General features: G+C 45.4%; 1 protein-coding gene across 4 annotated transcripts in view; it reads right to left on the bottom strand.

Moving 5' to 3' along the window:
• The window catches only part of SLC19A3 (solute carrier family 19 member 3), a 618,290-nt gene that overhangs the window by 26,323 nt on the left and 568,343 nt on the right, over positions 1-23,624 (bottom strand). For all 4 annotated transcript variants that reach the window (XM_085634561.1, XM_085634559.1, XM_085634560.1 and 1 more), the window contains one exon: positions 13,697-13,838. In XM_085634561.1, the coding sequence (XP_085490687.1) occupies positions 13,697-13,838 (142 nt within the window). The remainder of the gene's footprint in view (positions 1-13,696; positions 13,839-23,624) is intronic.

Genomic DNA, 23,624 nt, shown 5'->3' with positions numbered 1-23,624 from the left:
CCCAATCTGCAAACAGAAGTGTCCTTGAGTTGCATTGCACTGAGGTTGGGGCACAAGAGATGAGCGTGCTCATGTGAAAAAAATGTCTAGGATTGTGTCTCTTAAGGTTATTCCTGATGCAGCTGCAGTGGGGTGTGTTACACATGCATCATCTTCCTCATCATCGTCCCAGGTCTCCCACACTGCCTGAGGTGACATTGCTGCGTGAGCTCACCACACCACACAACTCATTCAGAAATGGTCTATGAGTCATGGTGCCCTGAGTTAGTGGCACCTGGAGTGCTGAGCAGGGTATCAGGCAGATGATGGCATCCACGACAGGTGTGAGCAACTCTGTTCGTCTGCCAGTACGGCTGTTTCGACTCTGGCACTTGGCGTTTGGAGGTGGTTCTGGCGGTGGTGGCGTGTGCCTCCTGCAGTTATGCGACGCCCGGGCCTGTCAGAACTCGATTTGATGTGTGAGCCCTGGTGGACCGCATTTGAGTCCGGAGGCAGCGGACAGGGCAGGGCAGGGCCACAGACACATGGCGCTGAGGACCCCAAGGCCATCGTCTCAGAGGCAATCCAATATCTCACCGGACAGGGTCCCTTACTTGAGCTGCACAGAGTTAGTGGCCCTGGATGCACTGCAGCCGTCACAGGCACACCGCTACGGAACGGTGACTTGCGGTGCAGTGGGATGGGCCACGCAAGCTGAGCGGGTCCTCATCGATGTCCTAGGTGAATGTGGTGAAGGGTTGCGGGTGACAGTGGAAGGTGTCCTCCAGGGCATGATGCAGAGGGTAGAAGCCATCCGGAAGAGGCAAATTGAGGAGTGGAATGCTACAGCCTCATTTTCGCCAATGAATCAGTATCACCGACATGATGATGAAGACAACCCCTAGTCCATAGGCTAGGTCACCACCAAAGTTCAACCAGAAAGTGTCCATGGCTGTCGGAGAACAGACTTAGTGGCACCGGAGCTGAAGGGGTATGCAGTCTGCGATGAGGCCAGTTCAATGATATAAAAGCTGCCATAAATAAATCAAGACTGAGTTTCCAATGTGTGTCCTACTCAACCGCAGTCTAGGCCCGAGGCAGTGGTCAGCAGGGGCCCACAGCCACGTGTCGTTGTCTCACGATGCACAGAGTTAGTGACACTAGAGCAGTTGTTGGCAGTGTTCGATCACCTCCGTAATGGGGATCCTTTTTTCCTCCGGACTGCACCACGTCTTCCTCTTACTCCTCTCCATGCGTTAAATGATATGAACTCTGCCATACACTAATCAAGACTCAGTTCCAATTGTGTGACCTACTCGACCACAGTGTCGGCCAAAGGCAGTAGTCAGAAAGGGACCACAGACAGGTGTCGTGCGGATGCTATGCACAGAGTTGGTGGCACCACATCGAAGGGAGTACAGTGATATCAAGTCAGCCATAAAGTGTGTACTCAGCCATAGCGTAATCAAGACTCAGTTCCAAATGTGTGACCGACCTGGCAGCTGTGTAGGCCGGTGGAGTATGTCAACGAGAAAGGAGTACTGCGGGCCTGTGTCGCGGAGGCCGTGATGGTCTGAGGAGGCTGCTAAGCTCACGGGCCTTGGGGTTGGGGCTTGCATCGGCACGTGGTGGGCCCTCCTTGACACACGCTGGTGTCGGCAGGTGGGCAGTGAGGCCTGGCTGTGCAGGGGTGGGCATGACAGATTGGGGACCAGCGGTCCTGGGTGCAGCAAGTGCACAGGTTTGCAGGCAACACCGCTAATGGCTACGGTGTCAGCCTCGTGGCGGGCTGGGAGGCGCCGTCCTGGCAGAAACTTTGGGCATTCCGGAAGAGGACCACACCCAGAGCTACGTGCTTTTTATTCACACCCCTATGCTGGCCTGGCATACGCCGGGCCAGCACACTCTGCACACGCTTCCGGGGGGGGACGTCCCAAGCTACATTTCCGGGATCATCCCCACTGGCTGGGGTGACATGGTTGCGTCCACTACACTCCATACACCAGCGGTACATGTGGACATGGATATGTCTGTGGTCTGCATACTGCAGTTTGTCCAGCACATCTCCGCCACACTTGGCATTGTGTACATTCTCATTCCTGGGTCACTTGTCTCCGTCGTACATGCCTGGTTCCCAACTCTCCCACATTCCACTATTCCGCTATTGTGTGGCTGAGGTGCCATGCTGTTGATGGCTCATGTACATGGCTATCCCAGGTTGCCGCAGTAAGTTATGCTGTTGTGTCTGGTGGGTGGGCATGTTGTTTAGCATGTTGAATGTGAGTCTGTGACGTGTGCATTCCCAGAGATGTGATTTGCATGATTGTGGAGTTGGGGGGTGTGGTGTGTTTATTTGGTACTTGCCATCGAGCAGGGCATTTCCATGGGTGCCATCCTGTTAGCTCTGGTTGATGACGGACTGACTGTAGAAGTAGGAATCATGCACCCTGCCTGGGTAGTTGGCGACGATGTTGGTGGCGATTCCCAGGTAGTCCACTGTTGCCTGCACATTGATGGAATGCGTGTGCTTTCTGTTGAGGTAATTGTGTGCAGTGTCACCAGGGGGCACGAGCAAGACATGTGTGGAGTCAATTGCCCCCTAACACATGCGGGAAGCCAGCTATGGCGTAGATGCCTTGCTTGGTCTCCAGCTGTTCATGCGCAGAGTGGGGGGAGTATGGGTACTGGGGTACCAAGCTGATGATGGCATCCAAGACAGTTGTGATGAACTTTGATAGGGCTGGCTGTGAGACTCCTCCGACTCTGGCGGTTGTTGGTTGGAAGGTCCCAGAGGCCAACATGTGCAGCACAGCCAGCAGCTTTGTCTGCGGAGGGATGTTGGTTGTCCGCTGTGTTGGTACCGTCAGCCTGTGGCCAATGGTTGTCAGGATGCATAGGATGGTTGTCCTTTTGAGCCTGTAGTGGGCAATGACATTCTCTGGTGTTGGGCCTGTGAGGTTGGTGCATTTTCTGAAGGTCCGCTGTCTTGGTCTGCGCTGCCTCTGTGGTGGTCTGGGAGGGAGGGGTTGGGGGAACGGGGGGTGGCGGTCCTGGGGGTGGTGGCAGTGGGTGCTGTGGCCCTGTTGGGGCTCTGTGCTGCATGATCAGTGGCTCCATGGCATCTGTTGGTCTTCAGGTGTGGCTGTGGTCTGGGATCCCTTGTCTGATGCCGGTTGTTGTCTGGCTTTGCACCAGGTCAGAGCAGGTGTTAATTTCCTGCTGCTAACACACCTTATCGTATGCTTTGGGTTCTTATCGCAGATCTGGCTGGGCGTTGAGAATGTTTAGGTGTGGTGTTGTCGCGGCTTCTTGCTTGGGAATGCCTATTCTACATCTCATTTGCGATAGTTGCCGGGGTCATCTGTGGCGATGTTTTTTGAGGATGCTATCGCCGGAAAACTGGTGTTATTGGCTGTTAGCACCAGCTGGTGAATGAGGCGAATAATTTATCACGACTTTGGCTGCGATAAAGGGCCGATAACTCGCCGATAGGTCCTTAAGAATATGCCCCATAGATTTTCTGATATAGAAATTTTGTCTAAAGGACTCTCGATCACTCTCCAATTGCATTGTGGCTCTTGGTTGGCCCTCACCGCCCCCCTTTTTGATGGTGACTGGCTCTGTGGCACCTGAAAAACCTGGCATACAGAACACACAAGCACCGCCCTTGAACTGAATATTTTTCCCTTGATACAGAATCCGTCTCCTCCAAAATCATTCTATGGGAAGCAATGAAACCCACCATACTCGGCTTCGACATTAGCTTTTGCACACCAGAGTGAAGGTGGCAGTTTATACAATTATCCAAGATTGAGGCACAGATGGTTGACCTAGAGATAGGGGGCTGAAGGCCGTGGGTAGTTTGGCCCGGCGGCAGCTGGGCCTAGCCCAACAGCAGTATCAAAGAGTACTCCTGGAAGAGGCCAAAAATGCCCAGCTGACCTACCAGAATAGGATATATAAATGGGGGTACTAGTCTGGAGGAATGATACATAGACTGTGCCAAAATGCTGTGAAGACTATCCAGGTACCTGGCATCCGGGATGAAAAGGGAATACTGCTTACCAATCCACTGCAGTGGCCAACAGTTTTGCTGGCTATTATCTGACCTTATATGCAGATAGGAAGGTCCTAATGGCTACACAATTTCCAGAATTCCTAGATGCTCTGTCTCTCAGGGCCCTCTCATCGGTGGCAAAAACATTGCTCGATGAGCCCTTAACTGTCGTGGAATTGACTGGTGCCTTGGCAAGGTCACATCCTGGGAGGGCTCCTGGCCCGAATGGTTCCCTTGCGAATTCTTCACTACATATGTGCCTTTACTGACAGCTCACTATTTGGGTGTGATTCAAACAGCACTCAGGGAAATGCATATGCCCGAAGATTGGCGACACACAGAGGTTCCTCACGCTGGGTTGTCCCCCGGAGGCTCACCCCTAGTATCGCTCCATATCTCTCTCAAAAATAGAAGTCAAGCTGTTGCTCAAGATTTTGGCCAACAGGCTAATGTCCCATATGTCAGACCTGGTTCACCTAGAGCAGTCAGGCTTTATGCTACTCACCATAATATCTGTTGCGCCCACAATGCTATAGCTCAGGTGGACCGACTGTAATGCCCTGTGGCTCTACTATTAGCAGATATGGATAAAGCTTTCGACTCCGTCAGCTGGACCCACCTATTTGCGCTTCTCCAGTGACTCAACATGGGTCCTCTCATGTCTGATTACTCTATACCGACCTGACGACCTCCGTTTGTGTTGCTGACATGACCTCAGCCCCATTCCCCGTCCTTTGCGGTACCAGGCAGGGATGCCCTCTATCCCCTCTTTTATTTGCCCTGGCCATGGAGTCATTGGCGGCCTAGGTGAGAATGGACACCCAGGTCTTGGGATTTGAATGGTCCAGTGAAGTTGTGGACCGCATACTGCTATATGCTGATGACGTCTTATTCTTCATCACAGATCCAGCGACCTCCAGTCCCCGGTCCTAAGGATAAAGCAGGTGTTTAGAGAGACATCGGGGTTGTTCATGAATATCAGTAAGTCGTTACTATTGCCGTTGAGGGGATCGCCTAGCGATATCACGTGGGCTGCATGTTAATCCATAGAAGCTGAATGCTTCCAATACCTGGGTGAGTACCTGGCGCGCAGTAAAACATTTTCATGGGATCGTAATTTACCCCACTGACGGAGAGAGTGAAGACGGAAGTCAGAACCTGGTCTCATTTACCTCTTTCCTTTTATGGCCGCTGTCATTTTTAAAATGATCTCCCTGCCCCGTCTTTTGTACCAAATGCGGAGCTACCACTTTCCAGTTCCCCTTACCTAGTTTTGATAGATCAATGCAGTATTGCTTCAGTTTTTATGAAGGGGAGGTGCCTCTTGGGTGGCCTTACGCACCTGCTTCCAATCCACTTATTGTGGGGGCAACACAGTCGCATATATTCAATACTATCATGGGGTTGCACATCTACTGGTAATCAAGGAATGATGGTATTTCCCCAGAGATGACCAAGCATATGAGGTGGAGAGATGGGTGATCCATCTATGATCAAGTACTTTTATAGCAGAGCAGATGTGGATTCTCTTCCCCCAGCTACAAGGGTGGTGGACCTGGTGTGGAGGCAGTACCTTCGTAGGATAGGCTGGTGGGGACGCCGCACGCAGGAGACTCCACTGTGGCAGAAAATGCTCATTCCCCAGGTGGAGGGGCTACAAGGCTTTCATGGTTGGGAGCAGATTGGCATATCCACTCAGGGATCTGTGCAAGGGACCTACTCCTTAAATCATTTCAAGAAATCCAATCTGAATTCTCAATTCCCTGCAGTCAATTCTATTTACAGTTGCACCATGCGCTGCTCCTATACATGTATTCTCTTGGCTGTGCCAGACCTCAACCCACTGAAAAGGAAAATTCTTATGGTTGAATAGGGCAGTCATAAAGTATCAAAGACTTGCAAATCTCTGGTCACGAACAGCAATACTACATTAGAAGCCCTCCGGGTGGCATGGCAGAGAGACATAGATGACCTAGATGATGAGGGCCAGCGATATCATTGCACCTGCAAATAATCCAGTTTAAATATCTCCATCGAGCCTACTTCACTATACACCGGCTGTGGAGTATGGGACATATAAGCTTCTCCAGATGCCTGCGATGTGAATCCGAGGATGGCATCTTCCTACATACAGTTTGAGGGGGTGATGGGGTGCCTGGCCAAGGTTATGGCTAGGGTCATCCCTCAGACCCCAAAACTACACCTATTACGTAGCACTGAGGGGATTGGCGGTAATCACTACAAACAACACTGCTATTCCTTTACCTTACCCTAGCTAAATGGGACATTGCCAATCAATGGAAAAATGCAAACCCGCCTCTGTTTGGCATCAGGAACAAAGGCATGGACTTCTGTTTGGGCCTTGACGTTGCTGTGTTTCAAGTGAGGGTGTGCCCGCAAAAGTATCCCAAAATCTGGCAGCAATGGGTCGATTACCGGGGCATGATTTTAGAGCCTGTGCACACCGCAGACATGCAACTGGACGCTGAAATTCCACGATATGGGCAGACCCTCATTTTTAAAACCTTTTTTTATTTCTTTATTTGCATTTGTATCTGTAGTATTTATATTATTGATACAGATTTCACATGGTATATGGTATAAGCAATACAATAGGAACCAACATGTATTATCAATGGATTCTTAACGTAATTATAAAAACATTACAACTTGAATCTATTGGGTGTGTCATGCACCACATATCACAATTCTAAAATCAGAGGCAACAATTACAATATATTTTACGTGTCCAGTGAGGTTATCGCTCTTTTCTGCTAAATGCCATGTCCCAATATAAGTACTATCCGATCTGCCTATTAAACCAGGTAGGACCTGTGTGATCTAAAATACATCTCATAATTAGGGGTGGGCGGAATTTGCGAAAGTGACTTTCGCAAATACCGCGAAAATGTTCAAAATCTCCGCAAACAAGCGGAAATATCGCGAAGATGCGGAAGTTTTTTTCCTGCCTGTTCGGGGTATTTTCTGTGTGGTCGCGGCTCGCCAACTTACCCATGCGGTGGCTCGCGGGCGCGGCCATCTTGTTTTCACTCTTCTCGCGGTGCATGATCGCGAGAAGAAAGACGTGATCGCGCGACCAATGACATTACTGCGGGCGCGAACTGTCGCGAGACAGCGCAAATGACTACCAACAATCCAACATCTCGTGGAGAACGCGACCGGATCGGGAAAACTTGTCGGCGAACACGGTGATTCAGGTAAGGCGATCGCGCGCGCGCGAGAATGTATTATTTTACAGCGCGAGCAAGAAACAAATTATCGCTAAGCCGCGGAATGCGGAAATTTTGACATTTTTGCGCTCTCCGCGGAACGCGAAAATGTCAAATTATCGCAATTTCTGCGAGCGGAACGGAAATTTAGCCCAGGCCTACTCATAATGCAATGTATGTTAACATGAAAATAAACTTCTTAAAACAAATCAACATATCAGTCTCGTTTCAAGTTATTATAAACAGTTATGCAATGAAAATATGTATCCCTCAGTTTTGAGCCCCTATTCCACAAGGTACAGATTAAACGAAAAATGTAAGTTGTCCCCGTCCTCAGATGTGTCCACTGTGTTCTCTATTGCTATGCCAGTGCCACATTGTTATGTGTGGTACCTGAATCATCTGTTTCTTTAGGAGTTTGCATCAGTCCTATTTCCATCGTCATCTAGCAAATTATTACTATCTGATTACTGGTCTATTTGTTTTAGCTCCGACAATATCATGTCACAGCATTGCGCAATGGGGTTTTTACGCCTACCCGCTATCTCCTTCCTATGCAGTGCTGTGCTTTCTGCCTGTGCTCATACCACTAGTGAGTTTTTCCAGCTGATGAGGGCAGGGGGGTGTCTGTTTTTCCATCGCATGGTAATTAGTCTTATAGCTACAAGAAGACCCAAGTTTCTGAACCAGGAAGTGACTCTGTGCTTCTTGGACCAAGAAAAAACACCCAATATGCATTCTTCCCATGTGTGCATTTGGGGTCTATCAGTGGATGTTGCCAATGCTGCTGTCACGTCTTGCCAGTATAGTTGTAATGTGGGGCAGGTCCTTAGCATGTGTAGTAAAGTGACACCTATTTGCATACATCTCGAACAAGCTGAGTTAGTTAGTTGAAAGTAGTTGTTTATATTGCCTGGGGATAGGTATGCCCTATGTATGATATAGGTCTGAATAATTTGGAATTTGGCATTCCATGGTATCTGCGTAGGAATAGCCAGGATAGTGTCCCATTTACCGTCAGTCCACGGAGATCCCCTATCCTCCTCCCACCAGGTGCAGAGGGACACCAGAGGTTGTAGGGTGTGCTTTAATAGACCCTCCGTTCGCCAACGTATTATGTGACTTCCATTGCCCATTACATGCAAATACTGAATAAGCAGGTGCATTTCTGATTCAGTATTCATGTCCCCATGCTATTGGAAGTGATCGAATGATTAAATTGTGTAAAAGGAATTGACCAGTCGGCAGGTCGTATTCGTGAGATAGATTATTGAAAGGTGTAAGAGTGCCGTCTGTGTAAAGGTCTCCAAGCGTGTGTATCCCCGTGGCATGCCAGCGTGAAAGTGTACTATTAGGAGTGCCCGTTTTATTCCTTGGGGTCCCCAGGAGGGGCAATGCTGGAACATATGGAATCTATCTTATAGTAAGATATAGGCTGCATGTGTAACAGTGAAGATCTAAGGCTAAATAGGTTGGAGATGGGGTGTGGGGTTGAGCTATTGGATGAAGAAGATGGTAAATCTGAGAGTGTGACCATGGTGAAAGTGTTGAGGCTGTGTCTTCTAGATTGAGTTCCCCGAGCCATATCGCCACCCACTGAAGCTGAGACGCCAAGTATTAGAGTTCCATAAAAGGGACAGCAAGACCGCCCCTACTAGGAGGTCCATATAATTTCCAGAGCGCTACCCTATGGCAACTGGAACTCCAGATGAATCCCCTAATCATCGGCTCCAGTTCACAAACCGTTTTGGTTGGGACATAGACGGGAAGATAGGAGAAATAATATAGGAGCCTAGGTAATATTACCATCTTGGTCAGGCCAATCCTGCACATCACATTTAGTGGTAATGTTTTCCAAAATTTTATTTGTGACCTGATGGAAGATATGGTTCGGCTCTCATTGCCCTCCGATACGTCGGCGGGACTGCAGTAAATAAAGATGCCTAGATATCTTTAGGTGGAAGGCTGGCAATTAAGATGTGAGTTATTAATGAGTATCTCTGGGTTACAAGTTTCACTGCTGAAAGGGTAGAGCCATGACTTAGCTCACTTGACCCTCAACCCCGATGTTGCCTCAAATTGCACTAATGTTTCTGCAATGAGGCTTGGTACATTGTGTAAGTCAATGAGGTATAGTAGGAGGTAATCCGCGTACAGCAAAACCACATGTAAACCATCCTCCAGTTGAATACCTCAGTCCCCGCCCGATGCGCAATTGTGTTGCTAATGGTTCCATTGCTAATGAGAAGAGCAGTGGGGACAAAGGGCAACCCTGCCTGGTACCTCTGTTAATGGATATGCACTCCTGTGTTATGCTACCTGTGAGTATTCTGATGGTGGGTTGTGCGTAAAGCAATCTAACCAGTTGAAGGAAGTTGTCCCCAGACCCATATTCGCGCAACACTGCGAGAAGGTAGGACCGCTCCAGCGAATCGAAGGCCTTCCCCAGATCCAGAACCATGCAGCCTGAGTTGGGCCAGGCAACTGTAGCATACTCCTGGAGTCTGAAGAATATAGGTATGTTCAAGGAGGTGTTTTGGATAGGGACAAAGCCATTTTGATCCGAATGTACCAGGCCCATAACCACTGGAGCTAATTTGGCAGCCACTATGCATGCTAATATTTTATAGTCTGTATTAAGTATAGCTAATGGCCTGTAGGATCCCAACAAATCTGGTTCCCTACCTGGCTTGGGGAGGGAACCAACAGCGCTTCTCTCTGCTTAGTTGTGATTGTGAAATCTGCCAGTGGAGTGTCATATACTCTTTTGAGCTGGGGTGCTAATGCATCGGCGTATGTTTTGTAGAATTCAGATGGTAGTCCATCTGAACCTGGGGTTTTCCCTGTAGCCAGGTTGTGCATACTCACCAGTATCTCCTCAATTATCATTTTGGCGTCCATTTCTAGTCTCTGTTCTGGGGTTATTTTGGGGAGAGTGATGTCAGTTAGGTATTGGTGGATCTCCGCCGTTATATTGACTGTGGATTTATACAGCGTGGTGTAGTGAGATGTGAATTCCCGGTGTATGTCTTGCTGTGAATAAAGCAGTGTGCCATGTGGGGAGCGAATAGATGTGATAGGGGGCCTAGCATCATCCTGTTTGATGAGCCATGCAAGTAGCCTACCAGCCTTATCCCAGGTATTGTGAGTATGTGTTGAGTGCGCTGTGTAATTAAGACAACTGCGTCTACCTGTGGGTCAGCAACAGTTCGTTTTTCAAGGTGCGCTAAACCATTTTCTAACTTTGTGAGTTGCGTCTCGAGTGTCCTGCGCATGCCGGCATGTGCACCTAGGCAGTGACCCCTGATTACTGTTTTAAAAGTGTCCCATTCTATTAAAGCTGTTGACGCGGAGTCTACATTTTCAGCAAAGTAGTTTGTCACAGCTTCCCCCAAGGAGTCCCAAAATGGTCTGCCTTCTAATGTATCAGGTTGTAAACACCATCTAGGGATTGGTGATGTGGTATTGTCCCATGCTAATAATATAGTGTGCCGGTTATGGTCAGAGTGGGTTCTACCAAGATATTGTGGCTCTGTCATAACTGGTAGTAGGTCCTTCGAGACTAATATCCTGTCAAGTCTGACACACAAATCGTGTGCCCCTGAGTAGAAAGAATAGACCTGGTTGGTGGGGTATCTGTGCCATCAGGTGTCTGCTTAGTGCCACTGAGCAGACCAGTTATTTAAAGCCTTCATGGCTGTAAATGTGGGTGCCCCAGGTAGTGGGGGAAAAGAGCTATCCAAGGATGTATCAAGTACGCAGTTATAGTCCCCTCCAAGTATCATCGGTGTTCCATGCCAGGTCGATAGTTTGCCTGATAGGGAATCTAAATATAGTGCTTGGTCAATGCTGGGCGTGTATAGTGATGCAATTATGACTGGATTACTGTTCAGATGTCCCCTTACCAAAACATAATGGCTGTCTGTGTCTATGAGTGATTCCTCGACTCTAAATGGGGTGCCCGGTCTTACCCAAACCAGTGTGCCTTTTGTGAAAGCTGAATAACCTGTGGCAATGATCTGTCCCCTCCACCTTCTCTCTAGTGCGTAGTTGTCATGTCCCAGGGTTAGTAGTTCTGGTGATCTGAGTATGGAGCGATAGGGGAGGACCGCAGTTGCCACCTCCAGTGCGCCTGCAACGATCTACTCTATGTTCCAGGAATTCAGTATCAGCTGGGTTGGTGATCGCTGTTTCTCCACTCTGCCACCATCGTGTTCAGCGGTTGCGGGATGTTGTAGTACTGCAAGTGTTCGGGACTGAGTTGCCCGCCACTGCAATGTCACGTTCGCTTCAGTTGGTGTACTTATTCCCTTTAGCGTTAGTAGCTCTACTTCATGTTACTCAACAAGACCCTTCATGTGTGCCCATAACCGTCGGATACAAGCAGGTCCAGTATTCGTTAGGCAGTCGTGTAGGTCAGAGTCCACACCCAGCGGTCCTTCCGTGAATGCCTCTGTGTCAGTTTATTCCCCTGTATAGTCTAAGGGGGCTTCTTGCTCAAGGGGCCAGCACCAAACCCACACTTGTGCTCGGTGTGAAGGGGATGTACATTGCACCTCTGTATGATGGGCCCCCAGGTCTTTCAGGGATATATGGTTGTTCAGCGTGGGTGCCGCCCTCTCTTCTTCTCTCTTAAATCACCTCCCGGACTGGCTGGCACTCATAATGGTGGCCATCAGCTCCTCTCCGCTGATCTCAGGGTGAAGGCGCCAAACTGCTCCCCCCTGGCAGTGCTTACCTCTGTTTATTTGTATGACAGAATCTGTGGGATAGTACATTTTGGAGTCCTTTGATTCTCCCACGAGCCAGGCCTCTGATATCATCACCAGCCTCAGAGCAGGCCACTGGCCCACGAAGCTTCCACCAGGCCGTTGCTGCTGATGCCTGGTCACCGTTCAGCTCCAGCTGGCGGTCAGCGACCACATGGCTTGAATCATCAAAGTGGGGAGGGGGTTCAGCAGCCACTCTGCCTGGGAGTTCGCTGGTATGACCCCACTAGATCTCGGGATGGACCTCGGGCCTCCTCTGCAGCCACGGGCCGCACCTCACTTTTCACGGAACAGGGCCACGCCTACTCCGCCCGCAGCGACGGTACCCAGCAGCGCACTGGGAACCATGAGTCTCTGGGATCAGACACAGGCTCAACAGTTCTTCACAGAGCTACCTGGTGGCCCCAGGGGAGCTTTGGACAGGATAAATGGACGGATTTTGGTGGATGTACAGCGGAGCTCTAACAGAGCACGTCTGCCATCTTTAGCTGCGTAGCAATGCCCCCTCATATAGACCGTCATGTTCCTTAATGTATACATATGTCGGACTATGGGACACGATTGGGTGTGGGAGGCATCCGAAAGACATTGCGCATACGTTTATGTTTCACTATTGTATTCTTTTTTTTTTGTTTCTATTACTCCTTGGTATTCTCAATGGGGATAATGCTGTGCCATTCATTCAGAGATTTACTATATCTGGGGTTGGTCCTCTGGGCCATTGTCAGGCAAAAACTTTAATAAAATGTTTTGTGAAAAAAAAAACGTGAAAAAAGTGCAGTGGCCCTATGTTTTTTTAGGAGCCCGACACCATTGTTGCCAAAACCAAAGGTTGCTGAGCACCAAGGCTGTGCAGTCTTGATTCTATCTCACAATTCTTTCTTTCCATATCCTACCCTCCAGAATCTATAAGTCACTTTGGTTAATTCTTTTTTATATCTGCCCCCCCTCCGTTGTCACAGGGTTCCTATTTTTTCTTTCCCCTTCTTTCTCCTTTTTCTATCTCTCTGTCTTCTGCTGTGGATTGCAAGATGAAACATACAATCTGGTTCCCAAAAATTGGTACTGGTCCCCACCACCTGCCACCTGGGGCAATTGTTAAAAAGTGGCAGCTGATTTGTATTAATAGAGCCTTAAGTTACAGTTTCAATGTGATTGAGACCAACCACATTACATGTCATTCTGCTAGGGTCTTTAGATGGGGGTTCCTTGCACAAAACCACAAAGCTTCCAAACTCTGCGGTAATTAATATCATTTTGAAAAGTGCTTAATTCACATTAGAATAAGTGCAGGGGCCCAACATTTTGCTCAAAAGCCCTCGGGTGGCACTATCAAAGGATGGTGGACCAAATACTAATACTGGGCAGTCTTGATTCCACTTCATGCCTCTTTAATCCATCACCAGAAACTCCTTCTCTTTGTCACTCTTGTAGCTTCTCTTTTGTCTCTGCTTTCTCCCTTTGTCACTGTATTCCCACTTTTCTCTTCCTCTTCCCTTTTCTAGTGAGAATCCGTTAGTGCCTGTCCCCAAAAATGAGTACTGGTGGCCCCTAACTGCTATGACCGGCTCAAGTTAAGCACTGATCTTGAGGCACCTAAAAATGGCAGAAAGCAAAATATATGAAACACCAATGAAAAATTGAGAAAGAGCACACAGTACCTGAGTGAAAATATCCAAACCCAGACCTTTGGAGTCAACAACAATAACAGTCACGATTGTCTGAAGGGCCAAAGCAATGAACGTATTGAATCCAAAGATTAAAGCATAACGTTCTTCACTGAGGTTAATGGCAATCTGAAATCTAAGAAAAGAAATTAGTTAGTTAAATAATGAGAAATTATAGTGTTGCATCTGCTCAGATACTTAATAGGAGTACTTGTATTAAGCTGTGAGTAACAAAATACCAGGACAATAAGTTGTTACTGTTATCAAGCTCAATAATACTCTTTTCATTAAGCCTGTAAAGTAAAAGGTTTGGTTTACCTTGTCAGAAGCTGATCCTGTGGCAACATAACTTGTTTGCAAGTGTGAGTTAAGCTCAAAGAAGTTAACACAGGCACACACTGAGGGGGAAATGTGCTGACCGTTTGCACTTGGTTTGCATCATAAAAGTGATGCAAACCAGGCACAACATGTTGTGCTGGAATTAACTTTCCAAGGTAAATGATGATTAGCCTTGGTAAGTTGCCTAGAATAGACAAAGTAGCACTATGTACTCTTGTGCATCAAGGCGGCGTTCCATGGGTGGTACATGTGCTTTCCCATGCAACCACCCATGAAGTTTGACGCAAACCCCAATTTCCTAACATTTGTAGACAGAGATTTGTACCAAAATGTATGCCTTCTCGAGGCAGGCATAACAGTGGATCAAGTTTGAAAAGTCTCCTTAGTTTTCCTGCCTTGCATGTGTGTTTCACTGTGCAGCACATATTAAAAGTACAAAAAGTATTTAAACTAAGTCAAAGCATAGTTTTTGTACTGGTAGGAGAGCCCTCCTCTACAAAATCTATGCTTGACAAAATGCACAGTCCCTTGCACTTTGGTGATAAGCTGTGTGCGTTGGCACATGGCAGCCTAAAGTGTGCCATCACTGGGGGAAAGAAAAACATTGCCTTATCTTAATAGACATAGCACTATTTTTTTAATCTCCCTTTGACCCAACGCAGTACAGTGCAGCAACATTTAGTTTTTGTGCTGCTCTAAAAGTTGGCAAATTGGCGTCAGGTTTATGTCTGACTGACTGGTCAGCACAGAGGTTTCTTTCAAAACATTTCTAACCGTGCATGTATTGGAGGTTTGGTAAGAAATCGGATCCCACCACGTGCTGATCAGCCGCATCATGAGGTGGGTGAGCGGTAATGAGCTAGGACGCAGCAGCGCACCCAGAGGGGGAAGCGCACTGGGCTCCCAGCAATTGTGTATGCTTCGGGATCAGCAATCCTGTGAGATTTCACACTCCGTGTTCCCTAAATGGTTACCCTTCAGTTTCAGGCTCTGATACACTGGTACACATTTCTGACTGGAGCCAGGTGGGGGTCATAAAATCAAGTAAATGGTAACCCTGGGTGGAGTTCACTGAGTTGCACTGCGCGAAGCTACGTGAAGTGCAAAAAAAACTCAGTTGCACTATGCAGAGCTCCGCAAGTGGCGGAGTTTGGTAGAAAAATGCAGTTCTCAAATGATTGCACAGTGCCAGATGCTTGTCTGCACTGTGCAATCATTGCGAACAGCACCATGCCCAGCACAAGCTAACCTTTTCTGCCGCTCGAGTAGATTTTTACTCGAGCGGCAGCATTCTCATCTCGAACGGGCAGTTTTTCAATGCGAGCGGTCGCGAGAATGCGCGACCACTCGCAATGAGAAACCTGACCCCCCGCTTTGAGAAATCTCGCCGGAAGGTTTATTTTCCAAGCTCGCCAACTTGAACGCAATCGAGGAAAAAAACTCGAGCGAGCGGAGTTCACCGCCCAGGCTTAGTAAATTGAGGCATTTGTTTTGTGTTCTATAAATACTTATTTTTACTTTTAGCCCCATTTCTTCAGCCATGGAAACATCAATCCCATGTAGTGGACTCCAGGAGCACTTCATGTCAGGAAAAGGAGTTCGAGCAGGGGGACAGGGGGATGGGGGTGGATGGGGGACAAGGGAGAGAAATACAAAAAATAAAAAAAGAACTTACCTGCAGCTGCCGCTCATCAGCATTACATCAAGCTCTTCTTCTCCTCTCCTATACAGGCAGGCACAGGCTCCTAGACTGCACTGCGTTCATTCCTGAAGCTGCTCTCATGAATGAGAGCAGCTTCAGGATTGGCCGTTAGCGCCAATGATTTGCGCTCCCAGGCAAGCTTCTGTGCATGCTCTCTCCAACCCAGCAATGTTCGCCAGGCCACTCGATGCACTCAAGGCACAGAGATCACAATCAGGCAACCAGGCATCTCTATATTAGGCAGGCTTCTAGTGCCAGGGGAACAGAGGCCAGAGTTCTAGCTGACCTTGTGGGGCGTCTGCCATAATTTAAATGAGAGCCTTCATTTGTTGTGGATGTGAAGTGTGAGGCCAAAGGGCTGTACAGAGACCGATAACATATTTTTTCAAACGGGATGTGCACTTATTGCATAGATGATGTTTATTTGTGGTAGAAAGCGAGCAGAGGCATCTGATGTTGGTTGCCCTAGGAGCCAGTTAAAGGGACGTACTATAAGGATCCTTGGGGATGATGGGCTGCATTCTGTTTCATCTTTGCTAGTGGAAGTATAGTTTAATGCTTACATATGAAAGTTTGAAAGTTAGTACGTCCCTATTTTATTGCATATTTGGGCATTGTTGATTGAGTCACGTGTTTTCTCTCTTTATGCATTCTGTTCCGGAAGAGGTTTTTTGTGTGCAGTAATGCATAATATTACTGGGTGATGGTGCTTAGATAAGTGATGAGGCTCTGCTGCATTGGGTGCTGCCTTTAGTGTTCTGCTTGAGCAGTGCTGGGGCTACTAAATGCCCCAGGACGTTTAAACCACATAGGTGGTTAATTGGTGCTATGTTGGATGTGTGTGAATGTTATGCTAGTAGGCTTTTTTTATAAATATGTGCTATTGTAAACACATTGATACCCACCTATGTGGCATATTTGTGCCATATTTGATGTGTGTGCATGTTTGTGCCTAATGTAGATGTCTCCAACCTAGTCGATAACGAGCTACTAGTAGCTTTTAGATACCTTCAGAGTAGCTCCTATCCTTGAGTTAATTTTTAAATACGCACAGGGTCACGTATTTCTTTTAACGTTAAAGGAGGGCTGTGTTTATTTTATATTATTATTACCAGGCTATAGATTGCAGGGCCTGGTAATGAGTAGCGGTCAGTCAGGTTTATGGCTCACACTGCAGCACAGAGGTGAAGAACTGATACACTGAGGTGTTTAAGTCTTAAATAAAAGTCCTTGTCAACTCATTATTGGAGCATGAGAACTGAATGATGTTTCTGAATGCTTTTAAATGCGATATATTTAAAATGAAAAGTGACCTTATGATTAAGTTAACTCTTCATTTAAATTTTCCCCCATTTCAAAGTGTTACAAATAACAGGCTCTTGCTTCCAGTGGCCAGTAGACACGGTACCATATTTCTAATTGAACAATACAGTCAATTTAAAAAAAAAATGGGAGAAAATTAAAGTGGAGAAAAATATTTATTTGAATCATGATCTTAATGCTTTTCCCCACTTTCAATTAAGCCAATTACGTCTTAATGTTTGTGAGGCATGTTTCTTTACTTTAAATCCCTCCCATTTAAACAGAGGGCTGTATTTTCTGTTACAAATGCGACACTTTGGGGCATATTTACAAGGAAGTGGCAGAGCACGGTGTTAGCCTCCTTGGCTTAAGGCTGTGCTCTGCCAATCCAGAAATGCAGGGCTTCACAGTATTTACAAGAATATGGTGAAGCCTTGCGTTTCCCCCTGTGCTGGTGCTAATTTAGCTGCCTAGCACCAATGCAGGCACCTTTGCATCATAGTGCAAGGGTGCCTGTATTGAGCGGAATGATTGAAACAGTGTTTTAAAACCTCTATGTGTGCTGCTTAATGCAGCACACATAGAAGTTGCAAAACGTCATTTTGTTTAGTGATTGTTTATGTGCAGGAAGGGATACCTTCCTGCACATAAACAATCAATGTTGTTTTGCTGTTTCTATGCGTGCTGCATTAAGCAGCACACATAGAGGATTTAAAATGCAGCACACATGGTGAAATCAAAAATGTTCCCTCATTGCTCCAGGGTAAGACCAGGTTTTGCCTGTTCTTAATTTTGGCACTACCCCATATTTATAATACCCTTGTAAATATGGGGCAGCGCCAAAATCAATGGGTGTTGCTGTGAAACGCCCACCACAACACCCATTGCCCACCCCTTTCACCGTGAGTATAGCGTGAAGGGGTGCCTTATTCACAAGGTGGTGTTAAAACACATTAAGTGGCTTAACGCCGCCTTTTGAATAAGGCGAAGCCTTTATAGCCACTACAAAGTAGAGAAAAGTGATGTTTTGATGGTGATAGGGGCTTGTAAATATGGGCCCTTCTCTACAAGTCACAGGGTGCAAGTTGCCTGCTATTTGTAAATATGGCACTTGACAATGGAAGACAACTTTAATAATAAGTTTAATGTGATCCATATAAAAATAACTTCAACTCTTCGCTTTAATTTTCGCCCATTTCAAAGTGTCGCCTTTACCCATAGTAGGCATCTTGCTACCAGAGGCTGGTGGACACAGTGCCATATTTATAACTGAAAAATACAACCATTATTTTAATTAGGGAAAGGTAAAGTGCAGAAAAATGTTCCATATTATGAACATTTTTGCTGAACATTTTTCTGCACTTTAATTTTCTCCTATTTAAAAAACACGGTTGTATGCTTGTGCTATAAATGGAATGGTGCCACATATAGTGAAAGGTATGTCCTGTCCCACAGGTACATACAAGACAGATTCTCAGTCACGCATAGACATATATCCCATTCATTTGTACACATGTTCATACATCCTTGAAGACCATATTCTCTCTGACACATGCGGCAGCCCTGTCATAGTGCCCTTAGTCAAAGTTTTTTGTTCAAACCATAGTATGTTGCTCTATGGACATTAGGCTTAAAGTCAATGAAGCTCAGAGTGGGGTTGTCAGGTAACAATGCTCGAGTTGCTTAGCCTTCCTTAGCTTACAATTATTTTCACTGATCTGAAGTAGCTCTCACCACAAAAAAGGTTGGAGACCACTGTTCCGATGTGTGCTGCTGGATGTGTTTGTATGACAGCTGAAGTGCTATTGCACATTTGTACTATTGCCACCATATTGATATTCTACTCTATGGCATATTTGTGCTGTGTCTGTTGTATAAGCAGAGTTATATTCTACTGTGGAGAGTAAGGCAAATAGACTAGTAAAAGCTGTACTTTACTTACTCAGTTAAGACAGTAGTTCAAGCAGGCAGGTTGACTTAACCTTAAGTGCTGATGACTACTCTAGAGTGTCATGAGTCTATTGCAGTGGTTGCTATGCAATGGAGAGTATCACCTCCACGGATTATACTCATCCAAAGACATTTTTGTGGTGTTATTGTTTGTATAAAATGGGATTCCACACACCCGGATCTATTGGGGATCGAGGGCGTATGGGGGGTTAAACATGTAATTAGAAATGCAATCACACTGAACTGTATTTTACCTTTAACGACTATATACCCATTTACTGAATACATAATGACAATTTCAAACATGTGATGTGATTGGTCTAAGATCACAAAATGTTCATATGTCAAAGCTAAGATCTCAGTTTTGATTATAGTGGATTTGGAGTTAAAACAATATTACAACATTAGGTTCATGTAACTTAAATAAGCTGTTAGCAAAATAAGTGAACTGCTTCATAACTCAAACCTGAATCTCCTGACAATTGAGTTCAGCCTAAGGGATCACTGATAAAATACTGATCCAACTAATATCAAAATACACTACACTGATATTGGAAATTATATATCACAAACAAAAATATCAACTCCATATACCTAATTATAAAAATAAATATATTGAGCACACAAATATCATTCTCAAAAACCACGATTTTGACATATATCAATAACAAAAATATTTGAAACACACATATCATCTCCTACAAATAAACATATAACATGTCAACAATATTGATTCAACTATAATAATATCGCCAACATAACTAATAAACCTTAAAAAAATATAACAAGAACAGTGTTAACTTAAAATGACTTCTAATAAACACAAAGCTTGTACGGAACATCTACATTAAATAAAAATATATCACTTCAACCAAAAATTAAACAGTCACCCTAAAAAAACGAACACCTAAAATACATACAATAAAAACACCAAAAGCATTATTATTAACTATAAACATTTAAATATAGATATAAATAAATATATATAAACAAAGAAATGCACAAGTCAATAAAACAAACTATGTATTATACCACTAAAATAGCATAAATTAGTGTTCACTAAACATGGACCCAACAGATAAAAAATAATTTAAACCATACAAAAAAAATAAATAACACTTTAAGCAACTTTAAACGACAAAATCAATCAAACAATTAAACCAACAATATAAATGGCACACTAATTAAAACAACTAAGGGTCCCATTTATGAAAAGTGTTGCATCACTGTGGTAAAACAGGGATGCAACACTTTTCAGTGCGCCCTTTATGTTGCAAGGATTAACAGATACGTCAGAATCCTAACGTATCTGTTAGTGAAAAAATGGCGAATTGCTGGAGTGTATCTGGAACCAGATGCAACTCTAGCACTATGTCATTTCACATGGGGCAAGTGAAAACGCCTGCATCACCCCTTACATCTGCTTCCAGCAGGTGTAAGGATTTAACACAGTGAGGCCGTGGAAGTGTTGCAGTGAAATCTCATAGATTTCACTGCAAAACTTCTACAAGCCTTTTTTTGTGCCGGAACACCCACCCTCCATACATTACACCTGTTGCAGGTACAATGTAGCGCCGGGGTTTACAAAGTGACACATCTGCCTAGATGCGTCACTTTGTAAATATGCCACAGTGTCACACATTTCTTACACTGCTGCAGCCTCACAAACAATTATGCAAAAGAAGTGTAAGAGCCTCATAAATAAGGCCCTCAATGCTCCAAAAATGACCAATGCAAAAAGAACAATTGATGGGCAGAATGCAGAACAATGTCATATATTTATCCCAGTACATGGATCTGGGCCTGAATCCATTGTTTTTTGCTCCCCATGCCATTCCAGGTTGAACTGAGCCATATGCAAATCAGTCTTGACCCTGTACGCAATGGGGGCAGTCCAGCCGGAACTGCCAGGCGAGTTCCTCCCTGGACTGGAAACAAGCATCCTAAGGCCGGTTTTAGGGTTTCGCCCCTCATCAGCCAGGATAGCTTGACATGGAGAGCACAGGACCCACATCTCGGCATACCAGTCCCACTCGGAGTGACAAATGCAAAAAGAACATTTGATGGACAAAATCCAGAACAATGTCATACATTCACCCGAGTACAGAGATCTGGGCCTGAATCCATTTTAAATTTGCTCCCCATGCCATTCCAGTTTGAGCCCAGCCATATGCAAATCAGTCTTGACCTTTTGCCCAGTGGGAGCAGTCCAGCCCAAACTGCCAGGCCAGCTCCTTCCTGGACTGGAAACAAGCATCCTAGGACCGGTTTTGGTGTTTCACCCCTCATCAGCCAGGATAGCTTGACTCCAGTGGCATGGAGAGCACAGGACCCACATCTGGGCATACCCATCCCACTCAGGGTGACAAATTCAAAAAGAACAGTTAATGGACAGAATGCAGAACCATGTCATTAATTCACACCAGTACAGAGATCTGGACCTGAATCCATCCTTTTTCTGCTCCCCATGCCATTCCAGTTTGAACCCAGCCATATGCAAATCAGCCTTGACCCTACGCCCAATGGGAGCAGTCCAGCCCGAGCTGCCAGACAAGGTGCGGTCCTTCCTGAACTGGAAACAAGAATCCTAAGACCGGTTTTGGGGTTTCACCCTCATCAGCCAGGATAGCTTGACTCCAGTGACATGGAGAGCATGGGACCCACGTCTGGGCATACCTGTCCCACTCGGTGGTGACAAATGCAAAAAGAGCAATTGATGGGCAGAATGCAGAAAAATGTCATACATTCACCCCAGTACAGAGATCTGGGCTTGAATCCATCGTTTTTTGCTCCTCATGCCATTCTAGTTTATATCCAGCCATATGCAAATCAGTCTTGAACCTGTGCCCAATGGGAGCAGTCCAGCCCAAACTGCCAGGCCAGGTCCTCCCTGGACTGGAAACAAGCATCCTAGGACCGGTTTCAGGGTTTCACCCCTCATCAGCCAGGATAGCTTGACTCCAGTGGCATGGAGAGCACTGGACGCACTTCTGGGCATACCTGTACCCGGGCAAACTGGGGTGGATTAGTGAACTAAAGAATGATGGACTTAACCCAGATCCTTATGACTGGGGGTGAATATTTGCATTGTCCAGCATTCCGTCCATCAATTGTTTCTTTTTATTATGTCACCCTAAGTGGGAAGGGTATGCCCACACGTGGGTCCCGTGCTCACTACACCACTGGATTGAAGCTAGCCTGGCTGATGAAGGGTGATGCCCTAAAACCGGTCCCAGGATGCTTGTTTCAGGTCCAGGAAGGACCTGGCTTGGCAGTTCGGCTGGATTGTTCCCACAAGGAACAGGGTCAAGACTGATTTACATATGGCTGGGTCCAAACTGGGGTGGTGTGGTTAGGAAAAGAATGATGGATTTAACCCTGATCCTTGTGACTGGGGGGGGGGTGAATGTTTGCATTGTCCAGCATTCCGTTCATCTATTGTTTCTTTTCCAAAAACGACCAAAGCTGCAAATGGACGAAACTCTGCAGATTCTCACAACAAACAATTAAAAAAGAAATAACACATCTTAACAACTACATAAACAAGTAATACTTAATTTAAACAAAAATTGAACTGTTATGAAACTGAAAAATATAATTTAACAAATACTTAGGAACACACTATGTAACCTTTATCTTTTTACATACACTAAAAGAAAAAAACAACAACTTCCAAACCAACAAACTGCCAGTTAATATCAACTACAACAAAGCACCAAGAACAAACTCCCAAATAATGACCAAAAATAACCAAATTCACTAAACCACCAATTCTATTAACAAAATACCACTTTTTAATAATATAACTTTTATTTCTTTTTCAACAGAAAAGTAATTTCCTGCTCCAGGTTAAAATTATCTAAAAAGAAAAGTGGCAAAACCATGCAAAACATCCCCAAAAATCACACAAGTAGACAAATTGCAAGTTACTGAATTTTTTAACATATTTGTTAAATTATAATATATACTTATACTATTAAACTACTTACAGATACAATGATAAAAGCTGCCAAATTTATCACTTCACAGAAAGGATAAAAATTATTAAATTGCATGGGCTCCACCAACAGCTAAGAAAGTGCATCAACAGAAACAATCAACTGGAAATGTACTAAATATTATTCAAATGAATGCTACGGCAGGGCAACTGCAAAAGATACATTTGTAAATAATGCAAAAGAGCAAAAACACCCACCAAATGATACAGAAATTGAAGTTAGAGAAATAATACAAGCTATAACAGAGGCAAGCACTAGCTCCCAGGAACCACACAAGCAAAATCCTTAAAGGCATACTACTCAAAGTCCCCGTATACATAACAGGCTGACTACCAACTATCCCCACGTTAAAACGTTTAATTGCATGCACTAAAAAAAGTCACCAGTGATACCTCACCTGCCCCTAGAACATACCAAGACAAACACATACCTAACCATTTAACAATTACACATAATGAAGAGTCCTTCCTTTTGCATGACAATCTAAATAATGAAAAATGAATCCTAATCTTCTCTACAGCAAACAACCTAATGAAATTTACCGAATGCCGAACAAGAATGATGAATGGTACCTTCAAAACGTTTCCCAAACCATTTACTCAGACATACACCATATATCAACACACAAATA

Source organism: Triturus cristatus, chromosome 11 (assembly GCF_964204655.1).
Source record: "Triturus cristatus chromosome 11, aTriCri1.1, whole genome shotgun sequence".
Classification (NCBI taxonomy): domain Eukaryota; kingdom Metazoa; phylum Chordata; class Amphibia; order Caudata; family Salamandridae; genus Triturus; species Triturus cristatus.
This window is presented reverse-complemented; position numbering and strand designations above follow the sequence as displayed.